Source organism: Clupea harengus, chromosome 3 (genome assembly GCF_900700415.2).
Source record: "Clupea harengus chromosome 3, Ch_v2.0.2, whole genome shotgun sequence".
NCBI lineage: Eukaryota > Metazoa > Chordata > Actinopteri > Clupeiformes > Clupeidae > Clupea > Clupea harengus.
In genome coordinates this window covers 29360969-29382548 of record NC_045154.1, presented here as the reverse complement: position 1 = coordinate 29382548, position 21580 = coordinate 29360969, and the positions used below count along the sequence as shown (strand labels likewise).

General features: G+C 46.3%; 1 protein-coding gene across 1 annotated transcript; it reads right to left on the bottom strand.

The window, feature by feature from the left end:
* Positions 1–208: 208 nt before the first annotated feature.
* On the bottom strand, positions 209–21110 carry LOC105910374 (transmembrane and coiled-coil domain protein 3-like). The gene is made up of 4 exons (XM_031565305.1): positions 20765–21110; positions 2469–3466; positions 2156–2291; positions 209–1621 (listed from the first exon to the last, which is right to left on the bottom strand). Exons 1-4 carry the CDS (start codon positions 20846–20848, stop codon positions 1313–1315), a joined length of 1527 nt encoding a protein of 508 aa, XP_031421165.1. The 5' UTR covers positions 20849–21110; the 3' UTR covers positions 209–1312.
* Between the last annotated feature and the right edge of the window lie 470 nt (positions 21111–21580).

Here is a 21580-nt window from a genome sequence, read left to right as displayed (position 1 = left end):
GGATTTGTGGAATTGACCATTTTCCCATTATATGGACAACGTATACAGTATATTACATGGATATAATGGACATTTTACATGGAAAATATACATCACATATACTACACTGTGGTAGTATACCGTGTTACTAATTGGATGTCTGGGTTGCTGAGTTGCCTTGGCTGAACAACCTAATTATCCAACTGCAAAATTGACACAAACACAAGTGTTGCTTAAAAATGAACCTTATATTTCATTCAGGATATCCAGACATGTATAAAAAATACTCCACAGGCTTGAACCGTCTCACAGTCTTAATAAATGTTTCCACAGGAACCCTGCTCCGTCTCGCTGACGTCGGGCACCGAACATTCGCCTGAGCAGTAGTGAGGAGTTACGGCCCCGCTTCAGCGAGCAAGGTCAGGGTGTCGGGGCTCTGCGATCTCTCTCCACACTTCTGCTGGTCCAGGCAGGGCAGGTTGTGTAATGGAGGAGTAAAGTGAGGACCACAGTGAACACAATAATAATAGTAATAAAAAAAATATCTTTGCCTTGAAGTCTATTTTTTCCTCTTGGTTGTACTGGTAGAGTCAGTGGGATGATGCATTGCTGAGCGCAGTGTAGGGCTGAGTCCAGTGGGTGTCCATATAAGGAGAGAGGAGAGCGCGGGAGAGGGCGACCCGAGTCCGCCAACGGGCCCCGTGAGTGATGTCCAAATAGACTGGGTGAATAAACACCACCTAACCCTCTCTCTCTCTCTCTCTCTGAGTGTTTGATAGTAAAGTGTTTAAAAAACATGCACACAATTTCACCAGAATGTTTTTTAAAAAAAAAGGTCTAAAAACAAAAAAAGGTAACAGATATTGCACTTTTCTCAACTGGTCCAGTAAAAACAGATACCACCAAACTGACACCAATCTTGTTCTAGTCTAGAGAATAACACATCTCATCTCATCTCATCTCATCTCCTGGCGACAGTAGAGAGGAGTGAAAATAGACAGAGATAGAGAGAGTAAGAAAGAAAGAAAGAAAGAGTTAAGAGAAAGACATGAGAATGAGGCTGAATCACATTTTTCACATTTTTCATAATCTCCCTCCAACCAGACTGTCTATGAAGAGTACTCCCCTGAGCACAGTCCAAATCATCCATCAGACATCCTTCCAAAAACCCCTTGACAGCAGTAGGGGCCTCTTCCCTTAGTGGTGATGATGATGATGATGATGGTGGTGATGAAGATGCTGTTGCCTTCATCATCATGCTGCCATGTAACCATAATCCCTTTCCCAGTACCTGAGAGCAACCGTTTTCATTCCCCACCAGAAGGTGGCGCTCTCACCCGGGCAGCATGAGACGCTCCAGGGCGCACTGCAGCTGCTCCCAGTGTTTCCAGCAGAAGGCCAGCAGCAGCAGGCCCAGCGAGGTGACCAGCACGTGCAGCCGGCTGCGGAGCATGGGCGCCGTGAACTTGGCCGCCGTGGAGACGCACACCAGCACCACGGTGGCCAGCGCCAGCAGGATGTTGATGCAGCGGCCCAGGAGCACGCGCGCGTCGCCGCTGCTCTCCCCGTGCACGGCCTGCTGCTGCTGCTGCTGCTGCAGCTCCAGCTTGGACACCCGCGTCTGACACGTCTCCAGAGCCTCCTGCGCAGGAGAGAAAGAGTTAAAAGAAACAGAGTTAAAAAACAGAGCTGATGGTTACCTTGACAACAAAAAGTTAGCCTGACCTCAAGCCTAAACAGTTAGCTTGACAACAAGTCTGAATATCACTGAACATTATATATATATTCTATATTTATATATTCTATATATATATATATATATATATATACACACATACACACACACACACACACACACACACACACACACACACATACACACACACACAAACACACACATGTATATATATGCCTACATAGCGTGTCTAGGCAACACATACTTCTGCAAATAGAAATACACAGGGGTACAGAGGGTACAGAGTGTACAGAGGGGAAATGAGTTTTTCTGCATCTAATGTCAATTTACAGGTTAAAAGGTAGAACAGAGGGAGGAAGAACTGATCTAGAATCAGTGATGAGTGAATATAAGGGGCATATGCACCCATGGAAGTGCTTTTACTCTGCTCCGAAATATTCATTCTTTTAGGTGGTGATTTGGGTGGGAGTGCTTAGGTACCGTGAGGTCTCTGGCTCGCTCATTGGCCTGATAGGCCACTTTCTCCTCTATGCTGGCCAGCTCCTGCTTCAGATCGGCCATCTCATGTTGGTGGAGCTCAGTCAGGTCGTTCAGCTGGTCCTCCAGCCTCTCAAATCTATCAAGGAAAGAGAGAGGAAAGAGCCATCGACATGGAGATAGAGCCATCATGATGTTTTTTTTTTCCAACGTTATGGGTGGTTGCATTTGACAACCTGATCAATTTGCCTGATCAATTTACACCAAGTATGAGGGCAGTTAGGAGTCGTTGGCCACAGTGGAGTTCATCGCCTACCTGTATTTCTCCTCATGCAGCGCCTGTGTGAGAAAACTGTAGTCGTTCTTGAACTGCTCCTTCAGGGTCTCCATGTCGTCGGCCAGGTTGGACTGCACCTCGCGGATCTCCCGCACCTCCTCCTGCAGGAGCTCCACACGCCCCTGGCCCTCGGCGGGCTCCAAGAGGGGGTTTCCATTGCTGTCGGCCGACACGGAGGTCCCCGTAGAGCACTCGTCGTCGCTGGGGTACTTGGGCTTGTCCACCGTGTTGGTGCTGCTGCTGAGCGCCCGGCTGGCCTCCCCTTCCTGCTGAAAGCCCGAGGGCACCTCCAGCGAGGTCTTCATGTGGGCGATGTTGTCGGCGCTGCCGAACCTGTTGCGGATGAGGTTGGCAAACTCGCGCGGCTTGCTGAAGAAGAAGGGCGGCGAGAGCGACACGCCCGGCCCGATGGTCTTGATCTTGTCCAGGGTCGGGTGGCGCCCGCTGCTCATCATGTCTCGCAGGCCCCCCTTGCTGCTCGGGGGGTCGCTTTTGCCCTTGACCAGGCAGGGCGGCGAGGCGTTGCTCGAGGCGTTGGACACGTTGTGCCTCAAGGTGGAGGGCGAGGATGCGGAGGTGTTCTGGCTGCTCTCGCAGTCCTTCATGCGCCGGTGGTACTGCTCCAGTTTGCGCTGCAGGTTGGCGATGGTCTGCTCCGACTTCTGGTGCTTCTTCTCAAACACCTGGCGGATGCGCGCCACCTGTTGCTTGTCGGCGCTGTTGACCAGCTTGAGGTACTCGGCCACGTTCTCGTCGCGCGCCGTCTGCTCGATCTTCAGCTGCTCCGTCACTTTAAGCATCTTCTGCTGCAGGCTGCTCAGGCCCGCGCGGCTGCGGCGGAAGTCCGGGAAGAGCTCGGCGTACGACGAGGAGGCCGACGACACGCTGCGCTCCAGCTCCAGGTGCGTGTCGGAGCCGCCGCGCCGCATGGGCGGCACGGGGATGCTGAGCACGTAACCGCCGTCGCTCTGATCCATCTGAGGAGAGACACACACACACACACACACACACACACACACACACACACACACACACACACACACACACACACACACACACACACACACACACACACACACACACACGTAACCAGTTAATTTTATCATTCAAATAATTATTATAATTAATACTTTATATTAAATAAGTATTGAAAGTAAGCAAACTAATTAATACATATTTATTTACACATATTTGAATGTAAACAGCAAGTTCAAAAACAACATGGTTATTTCAGTTAAGATACAGATCAATCAAATCAACACAGCGAAGAGAAAAATGAAGACGAAAACGAAGATTCAAAGATTCGATTATTTTCCTAAGCTTGGAGGTTCTGTTATTTTATTTGATTATGGGATGTTTCGTTGGACATTTGGATTTTTCCCCCTTGGACTTTGGACTTTGCCACTTCTTCCTGTCCCTCTTCCTGAATAATACCCTGAACCAGAGTAGCTGGGGTGCTGGACCTTTTGAAGTGAGTTAATGAGAAATTGATTGAACTGATCAGCATCATCCTGTGTACATACATCTACTGATGCCTAATCTGGACACATCTTCAGTGATGTTCCTGGGATCATTGGACGTTTCGGGTCTTTCAACATCATACGCCCTCCTCCAGGTGACCCAGCCGGGGCTGATCAGACCCCAGCTTGGCTAGCTAGCTACCATGACTCCATGGCTCCCCTCTTTTGAGCCACAGCCATCTTGAGGCTCTCTCTGCCGCATCGGTGGTACTGCGGATGGCTCTCCTCTTTCTCTCACCCTCGATGCCTAAACTGCTGAAGGCTCTGGCCAAGGAACGGGCTGCAAATCCTCTGCATCCAACCTCCACAGGGAAACACCTTGCTCTCCAGCCAGCCTGCTGGCAGTCACTGACCAGTCCTGCGTACTTGGAGAGCTTCCTCTCAAAGGCTTCTTCCTAGCGATCTTCCCACGGGACTGTCAGCTCCAGCAGCACTGCTTGCTTGGTGGACTCAGACACAAGGACATTTTATTTTGAATTTTGGACAATTTATATTGAAATTGTAATTTGAATTGAGAATATTGTGTGTGTGTGTGTGAGTGCGTGTGTGTGAATATTTTAATGTTACTATATTAATAGCAATAATGTACATCATTAATTAGTAAGAGCCCAGAGCCTTATTTATACATTGATATATTTGACTGAATCTCTTTACTATTGATAATTACCTGTATAGTAATATATTTGCTATATAGTTTCCATACATTATTTATTTATTTATTTATTTAGACATATATACTTAGACATATATTAGTATAGCTCTGAACAGACTATTCTAACTACTGAATAACCTAATTGAAAACATCTATACACTATTCTCTCTATATATATTTGTATCTCGATGCATAGGAATATTTAAAATGTGTGCCTTAAGGTTAAAAATGCAAGTCTTTATCTTTGTTTCACTAACAAAGATGAGCTGCTTAATTAGGGAATTTGCCATTGGCAATTTGTATTGGTTTGTACTGAGATTCTCTTCTCTTTAAAGATGATCCTGAATGGTTTCCATTTCATACGAAGGGAATTCCTGAGTAATTCAGTGCCTCACAAAGAGTGACACACACTCCAACACCTCATTTGTTTTTCTTGAGAATTTCTTGAGAATTCTCAATCTCGTGGACAGGCATGAACAAGCCCTACCGAAAAAGATAGCGCTGTTGTCGAAGGACAAAGGTACTCAAAAGTGTTACATAAAAGCCAGAGTGTGTTAGCATAGCATACTGTTTCATAATAGCACCCGTCTAGCATACAACCCCCCTTCCTCCCGTCCACCCCTCCTTCTCAGGGATGCACAGAGAGCACAATCTGAGACCTCGCGTCTCGGCTTGGGCAAGTTCCACTTTTATAACCGTCTCAAGGAAACTGCAGTCCGCGCAAAAAAACATCCTGTTTTTGCAGTCATGCTATACCACCACTGGTGTCTCCCATTAGCACACAATGTATCCAGCCCACGGAACGGAACGGAACGCCCCGGTCCATGACCAGGTTAAGCTATTCAACAGGCACGATACAATAACGAGCCCCGAAACATAATGGCATTCTGGAGGAAATCCACTCAGCCTCCCCCTTTCTCTTGCCCTCTTTTTCACTCCTTCCCCCCTCCACCAGTATCTCCCTCTCAGTCTCTCTCTTTGTCTCTGTGATGGCTTTACTCTCACAGTTGATTTGCCCCTGATGAGATTTGTTACCTAATAGCCGGGACTTTTGGCACTGCGTTGCAACAGTGTTATGTGGAACCCGTTTTTCAAGGGAGCACATTGTTGAGACTTCCATACATGCATATACATTTCCCTGGGGGGTTATTGCACTGTGTCATATTAACAGCAAACATTCCAAGCTGTTTGCAATTTACTGCTGATGGGTGCACAATGCGCAAGACTGTGAAAACCATTTCAGCCCCATGAAAATGATCTGTGAGCCCAGCACTGGGAGTGACCCCTCTTCTACAAACAACACACGTACGTGAGAGCCTGCCTTGCGTTGCCATACCATGACAGTAGGCATATAGCCTAGCGGACAAAGACGGGCACTGTGAACCATCCATAGGGGAGGCGGTTCTGGGCTAGCACAATTCTGAGACCTCTCTAAATCGCATTAGACCGTCTAAAATCATGTTACGGTGATAAACTAGGGCCGAAACAGTGTGTTCCTTCTAGAGCTTGCGTGAACTTCTAGACTAGGCCCTCACATTCATAGCTCTCCAGACCCTCTGGTGTGTGACATATCAACACAAATGTGGGCCTGGTTTAAAAAAAAAGTGCTAATCAGTATCCGGTACGGTGGATACAGCAATGTGCCCAGCAATCAGAGTAAGCCAAAGCTATGTTGCGGGTTTGAAAGGGCAAACATAATTGAGTGATAATGGCTGAAGAAAAGGCTAATATTGTGCATGTAATGGATTTGAGACCAGGTATGTGTGTGTGTGTGTGTGTGTGTGTGTGTGTGTGTGTGTGTGTGTGTGTGTGTGTGTGTGTGTGTGTGCGTGTGTGTGTGTGTGTGAGAGAGTAATGGAGAGAGAGAGAGAGAGGAACTGAGACCAAGTGGCCATGTGAGATTAAGAGCACATGTGTTCACCATGCACAATGACAGACACACTGTTGATGAGCATGAGGACACTAAAAAGGTCAGCTTTCTCAAATTCCTCATATAGCTGGAAATCCTCCCCAACAAACAAGAGCCATTTCCCTCTGTGTTTGTTATTATTAGCCCTGGGTGTAGCCCTGTGCTATTTGTTCTTCTTATTTACCTGCACCTCTGCAAATTCAGGCAGCGGATACCGAAAACAGTGCTGCACCCTCAATGGTGGATAAATAACAGCCAGTCTTTGTTCAGTCGACAGTCCTGTAGTAAGCAGGCCTCTCTTTTAGTGTTAATTAAGGATGGAGTACCGCTCTACAAAGGGCAGTGATTAACACTTGAACAGTTGGTTGGTTGACTACTGCGGTCTCATCGAGAGATCCGAGCGAGTCATAGCTCAAGTAGTGGCTGCCTTGGACTGCACATGGAGAAAAGTGAGTTTTACCCCATAGCAGTGCATGAGAACACTGGACAGCTGAATGAAGCTGAATGACGACTAATGTGTGTGTGTGTCTCTGTGTGTGTGTGTGTGTCTCTCTCTCTGTGTGTGTGTGTGTGTCAGGGAGGGAGATAATAGACCACATTGAAATCATAATCATAATTTGTCATCAGGTTGCTAATCCGATTCTAAAATGTGCTTTGGGTGATCCCAGAGACCCCACAGATTGTTGAGAGTGTAAAGGGCCTCTGGTTCATAGTGCAGATTGTTGAGAGTGTAAAGGGCCTCTGGTTCATAGTGCAGATTGTTGAGAGTGTAAAGGGCCTCTGGTTCATAGTGCAGATTGTTGAGCGAGTGTAAAGGGCCTCTGGTTCATAGTGCAGATTGTTGAGAGTGTAAAGGGCCTCTGGTTCATAGTGCAGATTGCCCTAGATCTGCTTCTTGTGCCAGTCTACTGCGGAGATCCAATCACAAGCCATGGCAGGATCCTCATGGTGAATCGCCATGTTACAGATTTTTGGAGAGGCATGTGTACACAGGTCCATTTCCAGTTTCTGTGGACCAAATCAATTCACCAATACCAAGCATGTTGTCTACACAAAAATAAAAATGTTTTACGCTGGGTTAACTAAAAAGGTGGAAAAGAATACATTTCCTCATGCATACAAAACATTAAAAGGAACAATTCACGGGTTCACGAAAAATGTATAAGCGACGGACCCCATGATGTAGAGCGGAGTCCCTGCCCTTTGCCTCGGCCAGAGGGAACTATGGACAGAGTTCAAAAGGCTAAACGTGCGTGTTAATGTTTAGACAGATGGAACAGAGGGCTTTACATCATGCCGCCAGGCCGATCTTCAGAAAAGTTGCTGGCTGACAGAGTGGCCAAAGTTATTTGTGTCCTTGGCAGAGGTTGTGGTCCTCTCAGGTCGGTGAGCGGAAAGCCACCGAAGGAAGCGAAATTAAAAAGTCGCGGACGAGGCAAGACTGCCAAAGCCCGTTTCAGTCATTCCTCTGGGGCTAGGTGGTGAAGAAGAGGGCCAAAACCACACACACACACACACACACACACACACACACACACAGGATATGACTTCATCAGACACTCCTCAGTTGATTAATGCAATACGGCTGATCTGGAAAGAAGCCCAGAGCAGAGAGCGAGAGAGACAGAGAGAGAGAGAGAGAGAGAGAGCGACAGAGAGAGAGATGGAGAGAGAGATGGAGAGAGCACTTGCAACTTCAATATGGGAGTTTGACTGCTTTGGCTATGCATCACATCACCAGTTACAGGACTGGGGTCAGTGCGGGCGGACACAGCCAACTGGTCTAAGACAAGCAAGGCAGCTTTGCACCCAAACCACCCCCCCCCCCAACATGGCAAGGTCAAGTGACACAGACGGAAGAGAAGGAGAGAGAAGTGAAGGCATGACTAAATGTGCTGATATCCGTACACTTTGTTTCTTTTTCTTCTCCTTTTCGGCCCCACCCCTCCCCCGTTTCTCTTTCTTTCGTTTCACATCAAGCACTAGTGCGACAGCCGGCGAACGTCTGGCAACACAAACACCGGCACTGCGTCTGCGTCTGAGGGACAATACTGATTTAGGCAACTTTTTTTTTTCTGCTGAGTCAGCGTTCGGCGGCAGTCTAAAAACAGCAGAGGAGAGAGGAAATGAAGCGGCAGACCCGAGGGGCACCCCAGCCACAGATTAGACACTTTCATCTCTGACATCTTACTCTATTACGGCAAGATGAGACGCTACTCTCCTACCAAGCAGACCTTTTTGACAATAGATAAGGCACTGCATTGAACAGACGCCTCACCATGTGAGAGACTATATATATCAAATAAGGGTCGGGAGACAGAATTAAGAACCCATCTCCGATGCGTTCACTTGGCTTTATCTCCCACTTTCCTTCCCTCTTTCGGACTATGTGTCCTCGATCCCAATATAGTCATTATTCAATTCAAACAACAAGCCTAATTCTCATGGGGAAAATGCTGTGGGTCTGATAGCCTATTATGGTGAATGCAGGAGCTATTACATTCTTCTGTCACAAGTGTCTAGACTCCTCAAGCCCGTAAAAAGCCAGTCTTCAGCCAGAATTAGACTGAGGAGTCCAACACGGTAATTTGCGTGATAAGTTATTATTTATTTATGAAAGTGTGAAATCATCTTGTTAGTGCATACATCATTGCCCGATTAACTGTCCGAGGGGGAGGGCGACATATCCTGACATCTGTGTCAGGTCGGTTTCACAGCGGGATTCATTACAAACCTGACCGTCACGCTTGACGTGGCACACACGCCGCCGGGAAGAAAATACACACCAGCCCAAGGCATTGAACATGGAAGGGAAAGTGTGTGTGTGTGTGTGTGGATTGTGTGTGGTGTTGAATGCAAGCATATGTGCATGTGCCCTGACACAGTGGCATGTATAAAGTGGTCATGTCATGGACCAGCCAAAGGGAAAACACACAGACACACACAACAAAGCTAGCTTTGCGTCCATGTTCAGACGTATGGGAACTCAGCCTTTTCTTTTGTTCTTGAGGCAGTGTGTGTGTGTGTGTGTGTGTGTGTGTGTGTGTGTGTGTGTGTGTGTTCTCACATAACCTGAGTGGAGAGGAAAGCCTGGGGGCTACAAGAGGTAGAAGGAGGCTGAACAAGCAAGGCACATGACCATCTCCCTCCATCCTCTACTGACTGAATCAGGCCACCATAACGGGCAGGGCGTGAGGAGTGCCTGTGGAAGCTTACATAATGACTGGCTGATGGCTGGGGCTTTTCCCAGGCAGACTGAGGAGGTGAGCCGAGGGCTGTCTGTGAAGAGGGAGTGGGGTGTCTAGTCTAGTCTAGTCTAGTCTTCCCTGACTCAATTCTAATCACCTACAGGTATGTGATGTGATCGTAATTAGATGGGTGAACGATGATTTCCTTCATCATCTTTCAAAGAATGCAAATGAACACGGTCAGATGACAGCCATATTTGCCTGCACGGCTATTGTCCTCACTTCATTACCTCACAATACATTTAAATACAACGCATCATTCAAATACAAAACGAAACACACCTATCATCTTGTACACGGCAAAAGAATAATCATTTCCAACTATAATTAAAAGTAGAAGCAGTAGCACTAGCCAGCCATGTCCTGTTGTTGACACTGCTGGAGACTCTCACCATTCAAATGACTAGTCAAATAAAAAGGCATATCTAATAATGTCAGCTGTGTCAGGAAACTCAATTTCCGTTTCCCTGCAGCAAAAGTCGTCATTTAGGAATTTCATTTTCACATTGCCACCAAAACAACCGCTAATGGATGTGTTCAACTCTGGGAGGGAGACAGGTAGACACTGCTGCAACAGAGCGAGCGCCTCGGAGGTCAAGGCAGACAATCTCAGGGGACCATTTTATGACAGTAATTACATTTATACAACGGCTCAAACTGATGAGGTGTGTAGACATTAATGTATCATTTCTTTGTAATAATTTAAGTCACCGAAAATACTTCTTTAATTTGCATCTTTAATTTTGTGGAGCCAGACATATATCACAAAGATACAATATATTACATTACAAAGATAGGTACGTTAGTCTATGCTCAACCATGACAGAGTGTGGCCTGAACGTGAGTGGAAGTGATGAACGGATTTACTGTCCTTGAAATGTCTATACCAATCCAATGGCACATGAAAACAGAGCTCAAGGCAGCAGTGCTGAATCTAACCGAAAACAGCCATGGTAAATGGTGCTGGGGTGTCTTTGGCATTATATTATCACGAGTACATGAGGGGAGTAGTGCTTACGTCCACCAGGAAGACAAGAATGTACTCTTCTACGCTCCTCTATACCATTCAGGGTCAAAATGGCTTTTAAAGCACCACTCTTGCTATCAGCGTCCATGCAGCTGAGAGTCTCTGGGTAAGCCGCTGCTCATGGATGTGATGTATATATGGACTGAGCCTGTGACATGAGAGGAGGGACTGAGGAAACGCACTCTGTGCGAGCACACACGTACACGTTTGTGCACACACACACACACACACACAAGTAAACCCTTCCTGGACTGTGTGTTGCTTCAGATAGTAATATTGGCTAAACGAATAATAAGTTCAGGCACATCTACAAACCCCTTCACACCAAAACTAAAAATAACCTTAATGTACACTGGTGGCTGCCTGGCCACACCAACACAAAAACAGAAGTGAGATGTCTCTCTGCAGCGCAGCAGAGCTCTCTCTAATGTTCTCATAACTGAGGCCATTAAAACGTAATTTTTTTGCACCCTGCCGATGCACAAAGCAATTCAGCTATTGTGGAAGTAATGGAGTACAAAAACTAATTTGAACTGAAAATGCTGCAAATTACTTGAGGCTGCAAATTACTTGAGGCTATTTTTCAGCTATATATTTCAAGTCACGTCTGTGGCACATGCTTTTAACCCCTTTCTAACCCTTTCTAAGCCATAACCCTAGAACCACAGGGACCTGACGATGCATCATCGGTCTAACCGACATCTATGTCCTAGGTGACCTTCAGAAATCTATTCCCTTTGCTCACATCACTGCACTTGACTAGCAGGCGCACAGCATTAGCTAGAGAGGCTGGAAGCATTAGAGCAAAGACACCCAAGTCGGGCCGTGGACTGCTAGACAGTTGGCAGCTGAAAAAAAAGAAATCATGTCCCCCTTTAAATGAAGGCTGGTGGTGTACTGGTGGCTGCAGTGTCTCTGCTGCACGAGACGAAGCCCGTTAGGAGAATGTCTCTCCCCTGAAAGCTGAGGATGTGCACTGATGTCTTGAGACTAACATGGCGTGAAGTTCAACTGCCAATGTCCTCAACGGATGCCCCAGGGGATAAGACAGCTTTGACCGAGTTCTGCTGAAAGCAGCGCAAACCCACACATCACACAGACACACACACACTCACACACACACACACACACACACACACACACACACACACACACACATTCGCATACCATGACACGCACACACTGATACACACATGCGCACACACAAATAAAAAAAGAGAAAGAACAAAACAATGAAGTTCCCTAAACTGAAAGCTTAACAGGTTAATCTTGCAAAGGGAAATTCATTACAGCCAGACTAGAACACACAGCCTGCTAGAAGGGAAGCCTCAGATGAACATACATACACACCCAGAGAAAATCAGCACACATCACGGGCTGACCCAAATCTCCACTCAGCACCTAAACCAACAAGCCAAGTCAAACATCTCAAACATACATACACACACACACACACACACACACATATGGAGCACATTCATAAACACACAAGCACACACACACATGGAGCACATTCATACACACACACAAAAACACATGGAACACACGCCCTTGGATTAGCTTTTGTGTTTGAATGGCTGCCCTCTAAGGCTGGTCTGAACATGCAGCATTAGGGCGGCAGGTGAGGGGAACCGCAATTAGACGACCTGCCAGTCGAGCCTGAAAAACAGCAGACTGTGAGCCATCACAACAGCACAGTGTGACCCGTCACAACAGGGCCTTTTTCTCTTGTTTGTCCTTCCCAGGGTCTCGGTCTCTCGGTCTCTCTCTCTCTCTCTCTCTCTCTCTCTCTCTCTCTCTCTCTCTCTCTCTCTCTCTCTCTCTCTCTCTCTCTCTCTCTCTCTCTCTCTCTCTCTCTCTCTCTCTCTCTCTCTCTCTCTCTCTCTCTCTCTCTCTCTCTCTCTCTCTCTCTCTCTCTCTTCCATTTGATTTCCTTACAGCCTCCTTCCTTCTTTCGGTCTCTCTCCACAGGACACTGATTACAACAGACTGAACAAGCACACCCCCCCCCCCCCCCAACACCTAAACATACAAATATGAACATAGACACACCCCAGATGCCAGCATGGCTTCACACCACCAAAGTCGGAAACAAACAGGATGGAATTAATCAGCCGTCATTAGAGAGCCGCAGCGCGATGGACAAATGAACCCAATGGCAGCACAGTCAACACAACAACGGAGGAGATCATCAACTCCGTGCTCTCACGGCCACTGATATTCTCATCACTAAAACAGAGGTCAACTCTTTTACAGTGGGGAAAATAATTATTTGAACCCCTGCCGATTTCGCAAGTTTGGCCACTTGCAAAGAAATGTGTGATCTATAATTGTAATGGTAGGTGTATTTTAACAGTGAGAAATAGAATATCAACAAACAAATCCAGAAAACTGCATTTTATAACATTTATGACTTTATTTGTATTTGATGCAGAAAATAAGTATCACACATTTCTTTGCAAGTGGCCAAACTTGCGAAATCGGCAGGGGTTCAAATACTTATTTTCCCCACTGTATCTGGGTATGGATTCCCTTAACTGAAGCCATGCGGTCTGTGACCCACGAAAGCAAACCATTAATTGAACTGTGATTTGTAGCAAGACCCATTACCTGCCTGGCTTCATCCAGCCACCCATTCGAAACGAGCTAAACCGGTAATCCATCTTTTTCTAATGGCTTTCCTGAACAGTGCGCTGATGTAGTCAATCCTGAACTGTTGCAGGCTAATTCACAGCATTTTCTCCCTCGCACTCTCACTGAACTGAGGCGTTGCCCGACACAGAAAGATTCGACTCCAACACCAAACATGGCTTACGCTAACCATTCAAGAGAACTGAGGCTGTCTGGGTCCTTTAGGGAGAAAGATGTGATCCATCACTTTCACTGGAATTACCCCTTTCTTTGCAGGGCTGGCTTCCTCAGAACTGCTTGCACAGGCTACCATTTTTTTTTTTTCTCCAAGAGTGCCTCTTCTAGACATGCAAAAAAAAAAATGTCACCTACGTGCACACACACACGCACATGCGCACACACACACACACACATACACACACACACACACACACACACGCACACAAAGCATAAGCCCTGAATACAGAACATCTCTCTATTGCACACACAAGCATGCATACACACACACACACACACACACACACACACACACACACGCACGCACATGAAGCATAAGCCCTGAATACAGAACATTTCTCTATAACAGCCAAGGCTGCAGCAGCAGCAGCACCCTGTTGATCAGAAAGAACAGCAAATACTCATCAAACTGGCAAACAAATCTGCTGCTCTGGAAAGTCCATTACAAAGGCCCCGACGGCACTAATCTTACTTGTGTGGTACTTGCTCCCCAGCATTACAATGATTTGTATGTGGGCGTGTGGACACAAAAAATTGTAAACCTCATTCCTCTGTCACCTCACCTAACCTGGACCATTCTGGGTATTTTACCCCCACAGTCTGTTTAGCCAACCAAATGTTCAGTGGGAGTTCAGGGATTTAGACTGTGACAGCTGAGGGGCAGAGCTGGACTGGATTGAATCCAGACCTCTAACATAGATGTAGAGAGAGAGAGAGGGGGGGGGGGGGTACATTTGATACACTTTATTAGATTAGAGTGAGAGATTAACATAAAAAAAAAAACAACAACAACAGATCAAGCTGTGAAAAGGATCTGTTGTCCAAGGAGCCTGGGGATTCTTCATTGGCACTGACGTCATGCTATTAGTATTTAATTACGCTGGTGTTCACGCTTCAGCTCAAGTGATGGGGACTCTGGGAAGGATACCATTCTCATGCTGTGAATCATGATCGTCATCAGGCCGTTCACATGATTAGAGTGCAGTCATCGAGCAGTGGTCATGCTTTCACCATGAAGCTAATCAGTTATGTCTCTCTCGCTCACACACTCACACACACACACGGACACGCACACACGCGCACACGCACCTTCCTTCTTTCTCCTGAAGCAGTACACTTCACATAGGTGGCTCAGTATGCATGCGGAACCGGTTCTCCTGGGAAGAGTTCCCGATGAGTAGCCTTCAAGAACACACGGAACTACAGTATGCGTCACCTGAGCCCATTCACCTCCAGCATACTGAGCCTGGGCTGGAAGGGCCCGCTCTGCTGGTTTCGGCTCGGCTCGGCTCTGCTCTGCTCCGGGGATGGAAAGCACCTGTGCCGTGTTTTGGTGTGACTCATCATGCGTTGAGGATTACTGGGCTTGATTTTATAAGAAGCTGTAATAGGTGATTTGACTGGCTCCCGAAACTGTCAGTGTCAGGTTCCAGTGTGGCACACCCACACCCACAGTGATCCTCAATGGCTGCCTGTGATAATTAAACAGTTCATTCATGGACTTGTGGATGTATATTTTCCTTATCTCTGAGGGCGTAAAAAAAAAAAAAAAAAATTCTGCTCGCCTGTTACACAAAGATAGCGGCAGCCGCATACTGGGCGCTATCACAGATCTCGTTTTGAAGACAAGTGGCTGTACTGAAATGATAACTGATGGCTAGGAAGAGGCTTTCGTTGCGCATGACTGCCTTTTATCTTCATGAAGAAAAAAAAAAGCACGCTTCAGAGGCGTCACAAATCTAAAGCTGGCATTACGCTCGGGAGGGCTATAAACATGACACACTGGCGCGGCAGGTCTTCTCCAAACTTTGAGAACAACAGAGCTTCCCGTCGACAGTTTGTTGTTCTCATGAACATGATTTTTTTTGCGTTTTGGAATGAGGAATTACACAAGACCAGTTCAGCAGTTTATATCAGGTTTAGTGAGCAGCATTGGGGAGGGAAAGGGGGAGGGGGGTCGAGAGAGAGAGAGAGAGAGAGAGAACGTAAGAATGAGTAAGCGAGAAAGGGAGAGAGAAACAGAGGAAGCCTTTCATGGCTTTCCTCTCCAGACAAACCAGCCGTTCAGTCCTCAGCCCTCTAGGCGGCCTCTGCATGCCCCTGGCCTGGGCTGTCTCTCGCCCTCTCCTCTGAGAGATCCCTCTGCGTGCCCCTTGCCTCGGCTCTCTCTCGCCCTCTCCCCTGATCTCCTCAGCCCTCTAGGCGGCCTCTGCATGCCCCTGGCCTCGGCTCTCTCTCGCCCTCTCCTCTGATCTGCGTGCCGCTGGCCTCGGCTCTCTCTCGCCCTCTCCTCTGAGAGATCCCCTCATCTTGCCCCCCCATCATCTCCAGCCTCCACTGGAACTGAGACAGTGGATAGATCATATCAACAGCCTTCAATAATACTGCCTCCATACCCCATAAGCCAAGTCCTAAAAACAATCTCATAAGCCCCAAATTAGCACATGAAAGTCCGCAGTGACAGTAGGTGAATGAAACAGCTTTGTTAGCGACCCAGCCAGGATTCAAAGTGGCGTCCTCTCAAGCATGCAGACAGGCAGACAGGCAAGCAAGCGTGTAGATTCGGTTCTGGTGGGTGAGGGTGAGAAAAATAAAATCTTTTGTTCTGGTGCACTGAAAAGTACAACCCCCCCCCCCCCCCCCCCTTCAATGGGATGGAGTGGTAAAGAGTTGGTATCCGCGAAGAAATCATTCTAGATTTGTAGATCTAAAAAGATCACACATTTTCAGAACTCTAAAATGGTCTGTTTACTCTCAAAATATTTTTCCTGGTTTGGGGTGTGGGGTGTGTGTGTGTGGGGGGGGGGGGGCAGCAAAGCAGCAAAATGTACCATTAAACAATCCAGCTAAACTTGAACTTGCCTACAGACAAAAACATCTGCTCTTGTAGCCTGTGGCATGACCACACATAGTTCCAGCCAGCAGAGAGTTGAGAAACCTGTCCAGACCAGTTGGGGCTGTGGAATGCGAGGCTTAATAAATGGGAGGAGATAAATCTGTAGACCTCCGTAAATCAGAGAAGAACCAGGGAGCGGGGATCCATTGATGCCTCAGCCGTGATAAACAACCCAAATGGGCAAGCGCCAAGTCACCAGTGAGCTGAAGACACTATTAAATCACACCGGCCTCTCTTGTCATTCTCTCTCTCTCTTTCTTTCTCTCTGTCTGTCTTTCCAAATATTCATATGCATATGGCTACCACTTCAGTAAGTAAGATAATAATTTATGGGTCTGGCACTGTTTCAGGTAACCAAGAGATGGACCAAGAGGAACTGATAAATGCCTAAAACTGCAAGCGAGGCAGGTTTTTGTCTCAAAGACGTTTACACTCATACAAAACCTTAATGAGAGCAAATAAAAGCCATCTCAATGCTGAGAATTTTCAATCACATCCCCTCTAGACCACCACTACGGGCACTAGCACCTAAGAGCAACAGAGGAGAAAGACAAGAGTTCCATCTTGCCCACCTCAGTCTCTGTAAAAACACACACTACACACAACAGAACTGATTAGCCAGTTGTGTTAATGTGCCTGGCTCACAAGCTGGCTGGCAGGTAGGCTTAAGGCTTTACGCAAGTACTATTTTAATAAGGTTGTCATTCAAAGCGCTTCCACCCCAGTGCTTTGAGCTGTGCTTCTGTCATTTCTTCTGGTTTCAAGATTGTAGTCTGTGGGTTTAAAGGGACCTCAGTAGAGGACTGCATGGTCATAAAAAGATAGCAGGATAGCCCATGTGACTTCACCAATTAACATTATATGCCTCATGCATAAACAAACCAGAAACTACCAGAGAGGCAGTGCAGACCATGCATCATTAATAAACTTGGGTGTTTTGATATTACACACAGCTCTACCTACTTGTCAAAACATTATGCTAAAGAGGGGGAAAGGGAGAGAGAGAGAGAGAGAGAGAGAGGCTTTGTAACCAGGTACAGTTGAAACACTTTTTGCTTTTTGTACTTTTTATCGCCAAGTGACACCTTTCATTTTAACATATATGCAACACATTTTAGTTGTCACGTCAGGGATAGTTGTAACAGTGCCCGAGGACTGCAACATGCCACTTTTAGGGTAAAGTAAAAAGTTAAATAACATTTACCGCAACAGCCATGCATTATTCAAACCCAAACAGTGGTGATTTTTTCTGGGAATTGTAGTCTTTACAGCAATTTTTTTTCAAAATGCCAGTGAGTCGCTTACAAGGGTATCACATTTTTGCAAAAGAGGCTAGCTTGCACTTTTTACTTGTGTTCCTGTCATAACACGTTCATTTCGCTGTCAAAATCCTGCTCAACATTGACACACAAATGCTGACATTTTGAATGTAGCATACTGATGCCATGTTGTCTGCGAGTTTCATTGCATTACACAAGACACGAGCTGAGAAATTAAGCAAGTTCCAACTGTACCCAGTTTCCCCTATCTGTGTTCCTCTATGCCAGGGAGGGATGATTCTCATCTGGGCTGATGAGTGCATCAGCCCAGATGAGAATCATCCCTCCCTGGCATAGAGGAACACAGATAGATCTGCTCAAAGAACAAGACACAGAGCAGAGAGCAGAGAGAGAGAGAGAGAGAGATGAACGAAGTTGAGCGGACACTAGACAACATCATCGCTCTCCTCTTCGGCCCCCAAAGCTCACAGCTATCCACACAGTCCAGCTTACCACATCAGGGTCCCTGCAGAGGAGCAGAAACATTCCCACCCAGTTGAGAACACACAGCCTACATCACACACACACACACACACACACACACACACACACACACACACACACACACACACACACACACACACACACACACACACACACACACACACACACACACACACACACACACACACACACACACACACACACACACACACACACACACACACACACACACATCCAAATCAGGTCTCATGTGTGGCCACAGCTGGATGGGCCATGAAGAACCACACATGTGAAAGGCCCAAAGGGTTGGGCATTATTCGTGTAAAGAGGCCCCTTCGTGTAAACCCACCCACTTGGGCACCACCCTCCTCATCTTTCTGGAAAGTCAACCACATCAACTAAAGACTTTCAGTGAGGGAGAGGAGAGAGCTTTGGCAGGTAAACAACCCTCTAGACCCACACACACACACACACACACACACACACACACACACACACACACACACACACACACACACACACACACACACACACACACACACACACACACACACACACACACACACACACACACCCCTATCAGCAGGAGTTCCCATGAGAAGCAGGAGGCCTCCATGACAAGAGACACAAATCACACCTCGCAGCTCATGGCTGACCAGTAAGGGGGTTCTACTTAATGCAGAGTGACCTCTGGCTCATTCCCGGGGGCCCCGCCCGGCAGCTCTGGCCAAATAAACGAATCAATAACCTATTACCCTATGGTGCTGCTCCCTCTGCTTTGAGGAACAAGCATGATAGGGCTGAGTGGCAGTTTAAAGACAGAGAGAAAGAGAGAAAGAGAGAGAGAGAGAGAGAGAGAGAAAGAAAGAAAGAAAGAGAGAAAGAGGGAGAGAGACAAAGACAGAAAACAAAGCAAATTATGTCTTCAGTGCAACCCAGACATTCCTTGTTGTGCCAAAGGTTTTTGCTCCTCCAGGTATCTCGCTGGAAAAAGAAACGTTATCCAGTGATATTGTCCAATCTTCATTCATTAATGGCACTAGCCTAGTTTAAGCAATTCAGGCACTGTTGTCTGCCCTTAAAACAGGTGCTGAATATTAACAGTGTTTTAGAAAGATGATTGTTGTTGAGTATACAGGTTGCTTGACAGTCCCACTGGGAAAGGTTTCCACTAGGCCAAGAGTAGACAAATTAGCACTCTTGCAAGAATGTCACATCACTGTTGGCCTCTCAACCCACTGTGGGTTTGAACTGAAGCTAATGGCTGCGTGTTCTGTGTGAGTCTGTGGCTAGAAATTCGAGGAAACTATCCTTGTGCAGTGCAAGTGTACGATGAGATCAATGAAAGCTTTCTAAAAGTCCTGGATGGTAGACAGTCAGCCCTCTCATGTTATGCCAAGACCATTTAGTGCCATCACTCATATCTAAACCCCCGAACAGATGTCTGCAACAAGACTGGTGTAAGATGAATAGAGAAGACATAACAGGGCTAAAGTGTCTTTAGCAATTAAAGCGCTGCACCTTATGACCCTTAAGGGACTCAGCTGACTATCGGCAAGCCCACAAACCACAACTGCTGTCCAATTCCTTCCAACGTGGGACCATATCAACCCCCCTGGTAACATCACTTGGTACTGCAGAATACTGAACCAGTTATGAACTTTACAATCTAAATTCACGGTTTCATTTCTTTGATGAATGAGTTTGACAATGCATGGGCTTACATGAAATATGATCACACCGCCCAGATGCCAAATAGGATTTGTGTTTTCGAGAGAGAATCATAACAGCTAAAGGGCGTCTAAAAAATAAATTGGTCATCTGAAGATCTAATACTAATTTAACTTATAACGTGTCGACGAAATAAGGAGTATACGTAGACAGGCAGCTCTTCACATTTATTGGTCAATCCAGATATTGTTAAAACATTTGAAAAAAAAAAAACCTAAAAAAACTCAGGTTAGTCAGGCAATGTAAACACTGAGACCCTCCGAATATGCGGTAAAACTGACAGCCCTTTGAAACAATCAGAAAAGAGAACGTCAAAAGAAGTCAGAGGGGGTTGAGAGGTGTCTAAAGATAATGCTTTTGATGGTTGGATACAGGCTCGTTTATAGATACTAAACTATAACGGTGCTACGACGGACTCAAATGTCCTGCCTGCCAAGAGTTATTAGCCTACACCCAGCGCATTGGGCATATTGCTTTCATAACACAATATTAGGCTACATCAATTCCCAAGCAATTGTCTGAACTTGAATTCAAAAGCAGAGAGTAACACGGGTGTAAATATGATGATCAAATGAAAGAACACTGTACAACAGCCTCTCCCTCGAACACAATGCAATGATACAGGCACTGTAATGATGACAAAATCAGATTGAAAACTTACCGCTTGGTGTCTATCCAGCTGATATTTCTCTACTTCTGGTAAACTTCTTCCCGTAACGGAGTCGGCACTAGGCATAATCACCATCTGACGTTGGCGAAAGCCATCGGGGGAAGTTATACGGTGCTCTTGGCAACTTGCGTCGCATATGCATGAACTGTCTAGCTACATTCTTTCACTGCTCAGCTCAACCTCAAGCTTGTTCGCTTCCTCGGAGTTCCAAGACAATGTGCGGCTCAACATGCCCTGCCCGTCGAGTCCTGATAAGGGAGAAGAGGCGGGGTTAACATATTCAACGTCACAACTAATAGATTCAGCAGTCATACATTTTTGCAAGTGTTTTTAAATAACAACTGCCTACTGCCAGAACTTGATAAGACTTCGAACAATAGGCATAGTTTTGGTATTAACATTGAATTGGTTTCTGTGGTAAGACAACGCTAGGCTAATCATGTGGGACTTTCAAAGCACGTTGAATGGAGAGGCTAGGCTGTCTCTTCAATTTTACAGTCGGGCCCTGACTTTTGTTTGAGGATAAGACCACAGGCTTAAAAATGCCATCCAAATTGAATTTTCATAGCCATTTCAATTGGATAAAGACAATCTGACCTTCAGAGCCGAAGGAATGCAGCCACGTTTCACCTGAAACTTTTTAAAACAAAAACAACAACAGGTGATTTCTCAGAACTGTCACCGAAACCAAAACTCTACTAATCACTTAGTTTCAGGGGAAATAACTGTCATCTGTTTTGAGATTATGTGATGACTTGGAATGGAACTTGGAATGTATTCAATCACAAAAGACATGTCTGTCATACA

What these genes read in the sequence shown, in the direction of transcription:
- LOC105910374 (XM_031565305.1), bottom strand. Translation starts at nt 20,848, where the DNA reads ATGGTGATTATGCCTAGTGCCGACTCCGTTACGGGAAGAAGTTTACCA. An exon ending in AGCTGGATAGACACCAAGCG is followed by an intron (nt 3,467 to 20,764) that starts GTAAGTTTTCAA and finishes GTCTCTCCTCAG; the next exon opens with ATGGATCAGAGCGACGGCGG. An exon ending in AGCGAGCCAGAGACCTCACG is followed by an intron (nt 1,622 to 2,155) that starts GTACCTAAGCAC and finishes TCTCCTGCGCAG; the next exon opens with GAGGCTCTGGAGACGTGTCA.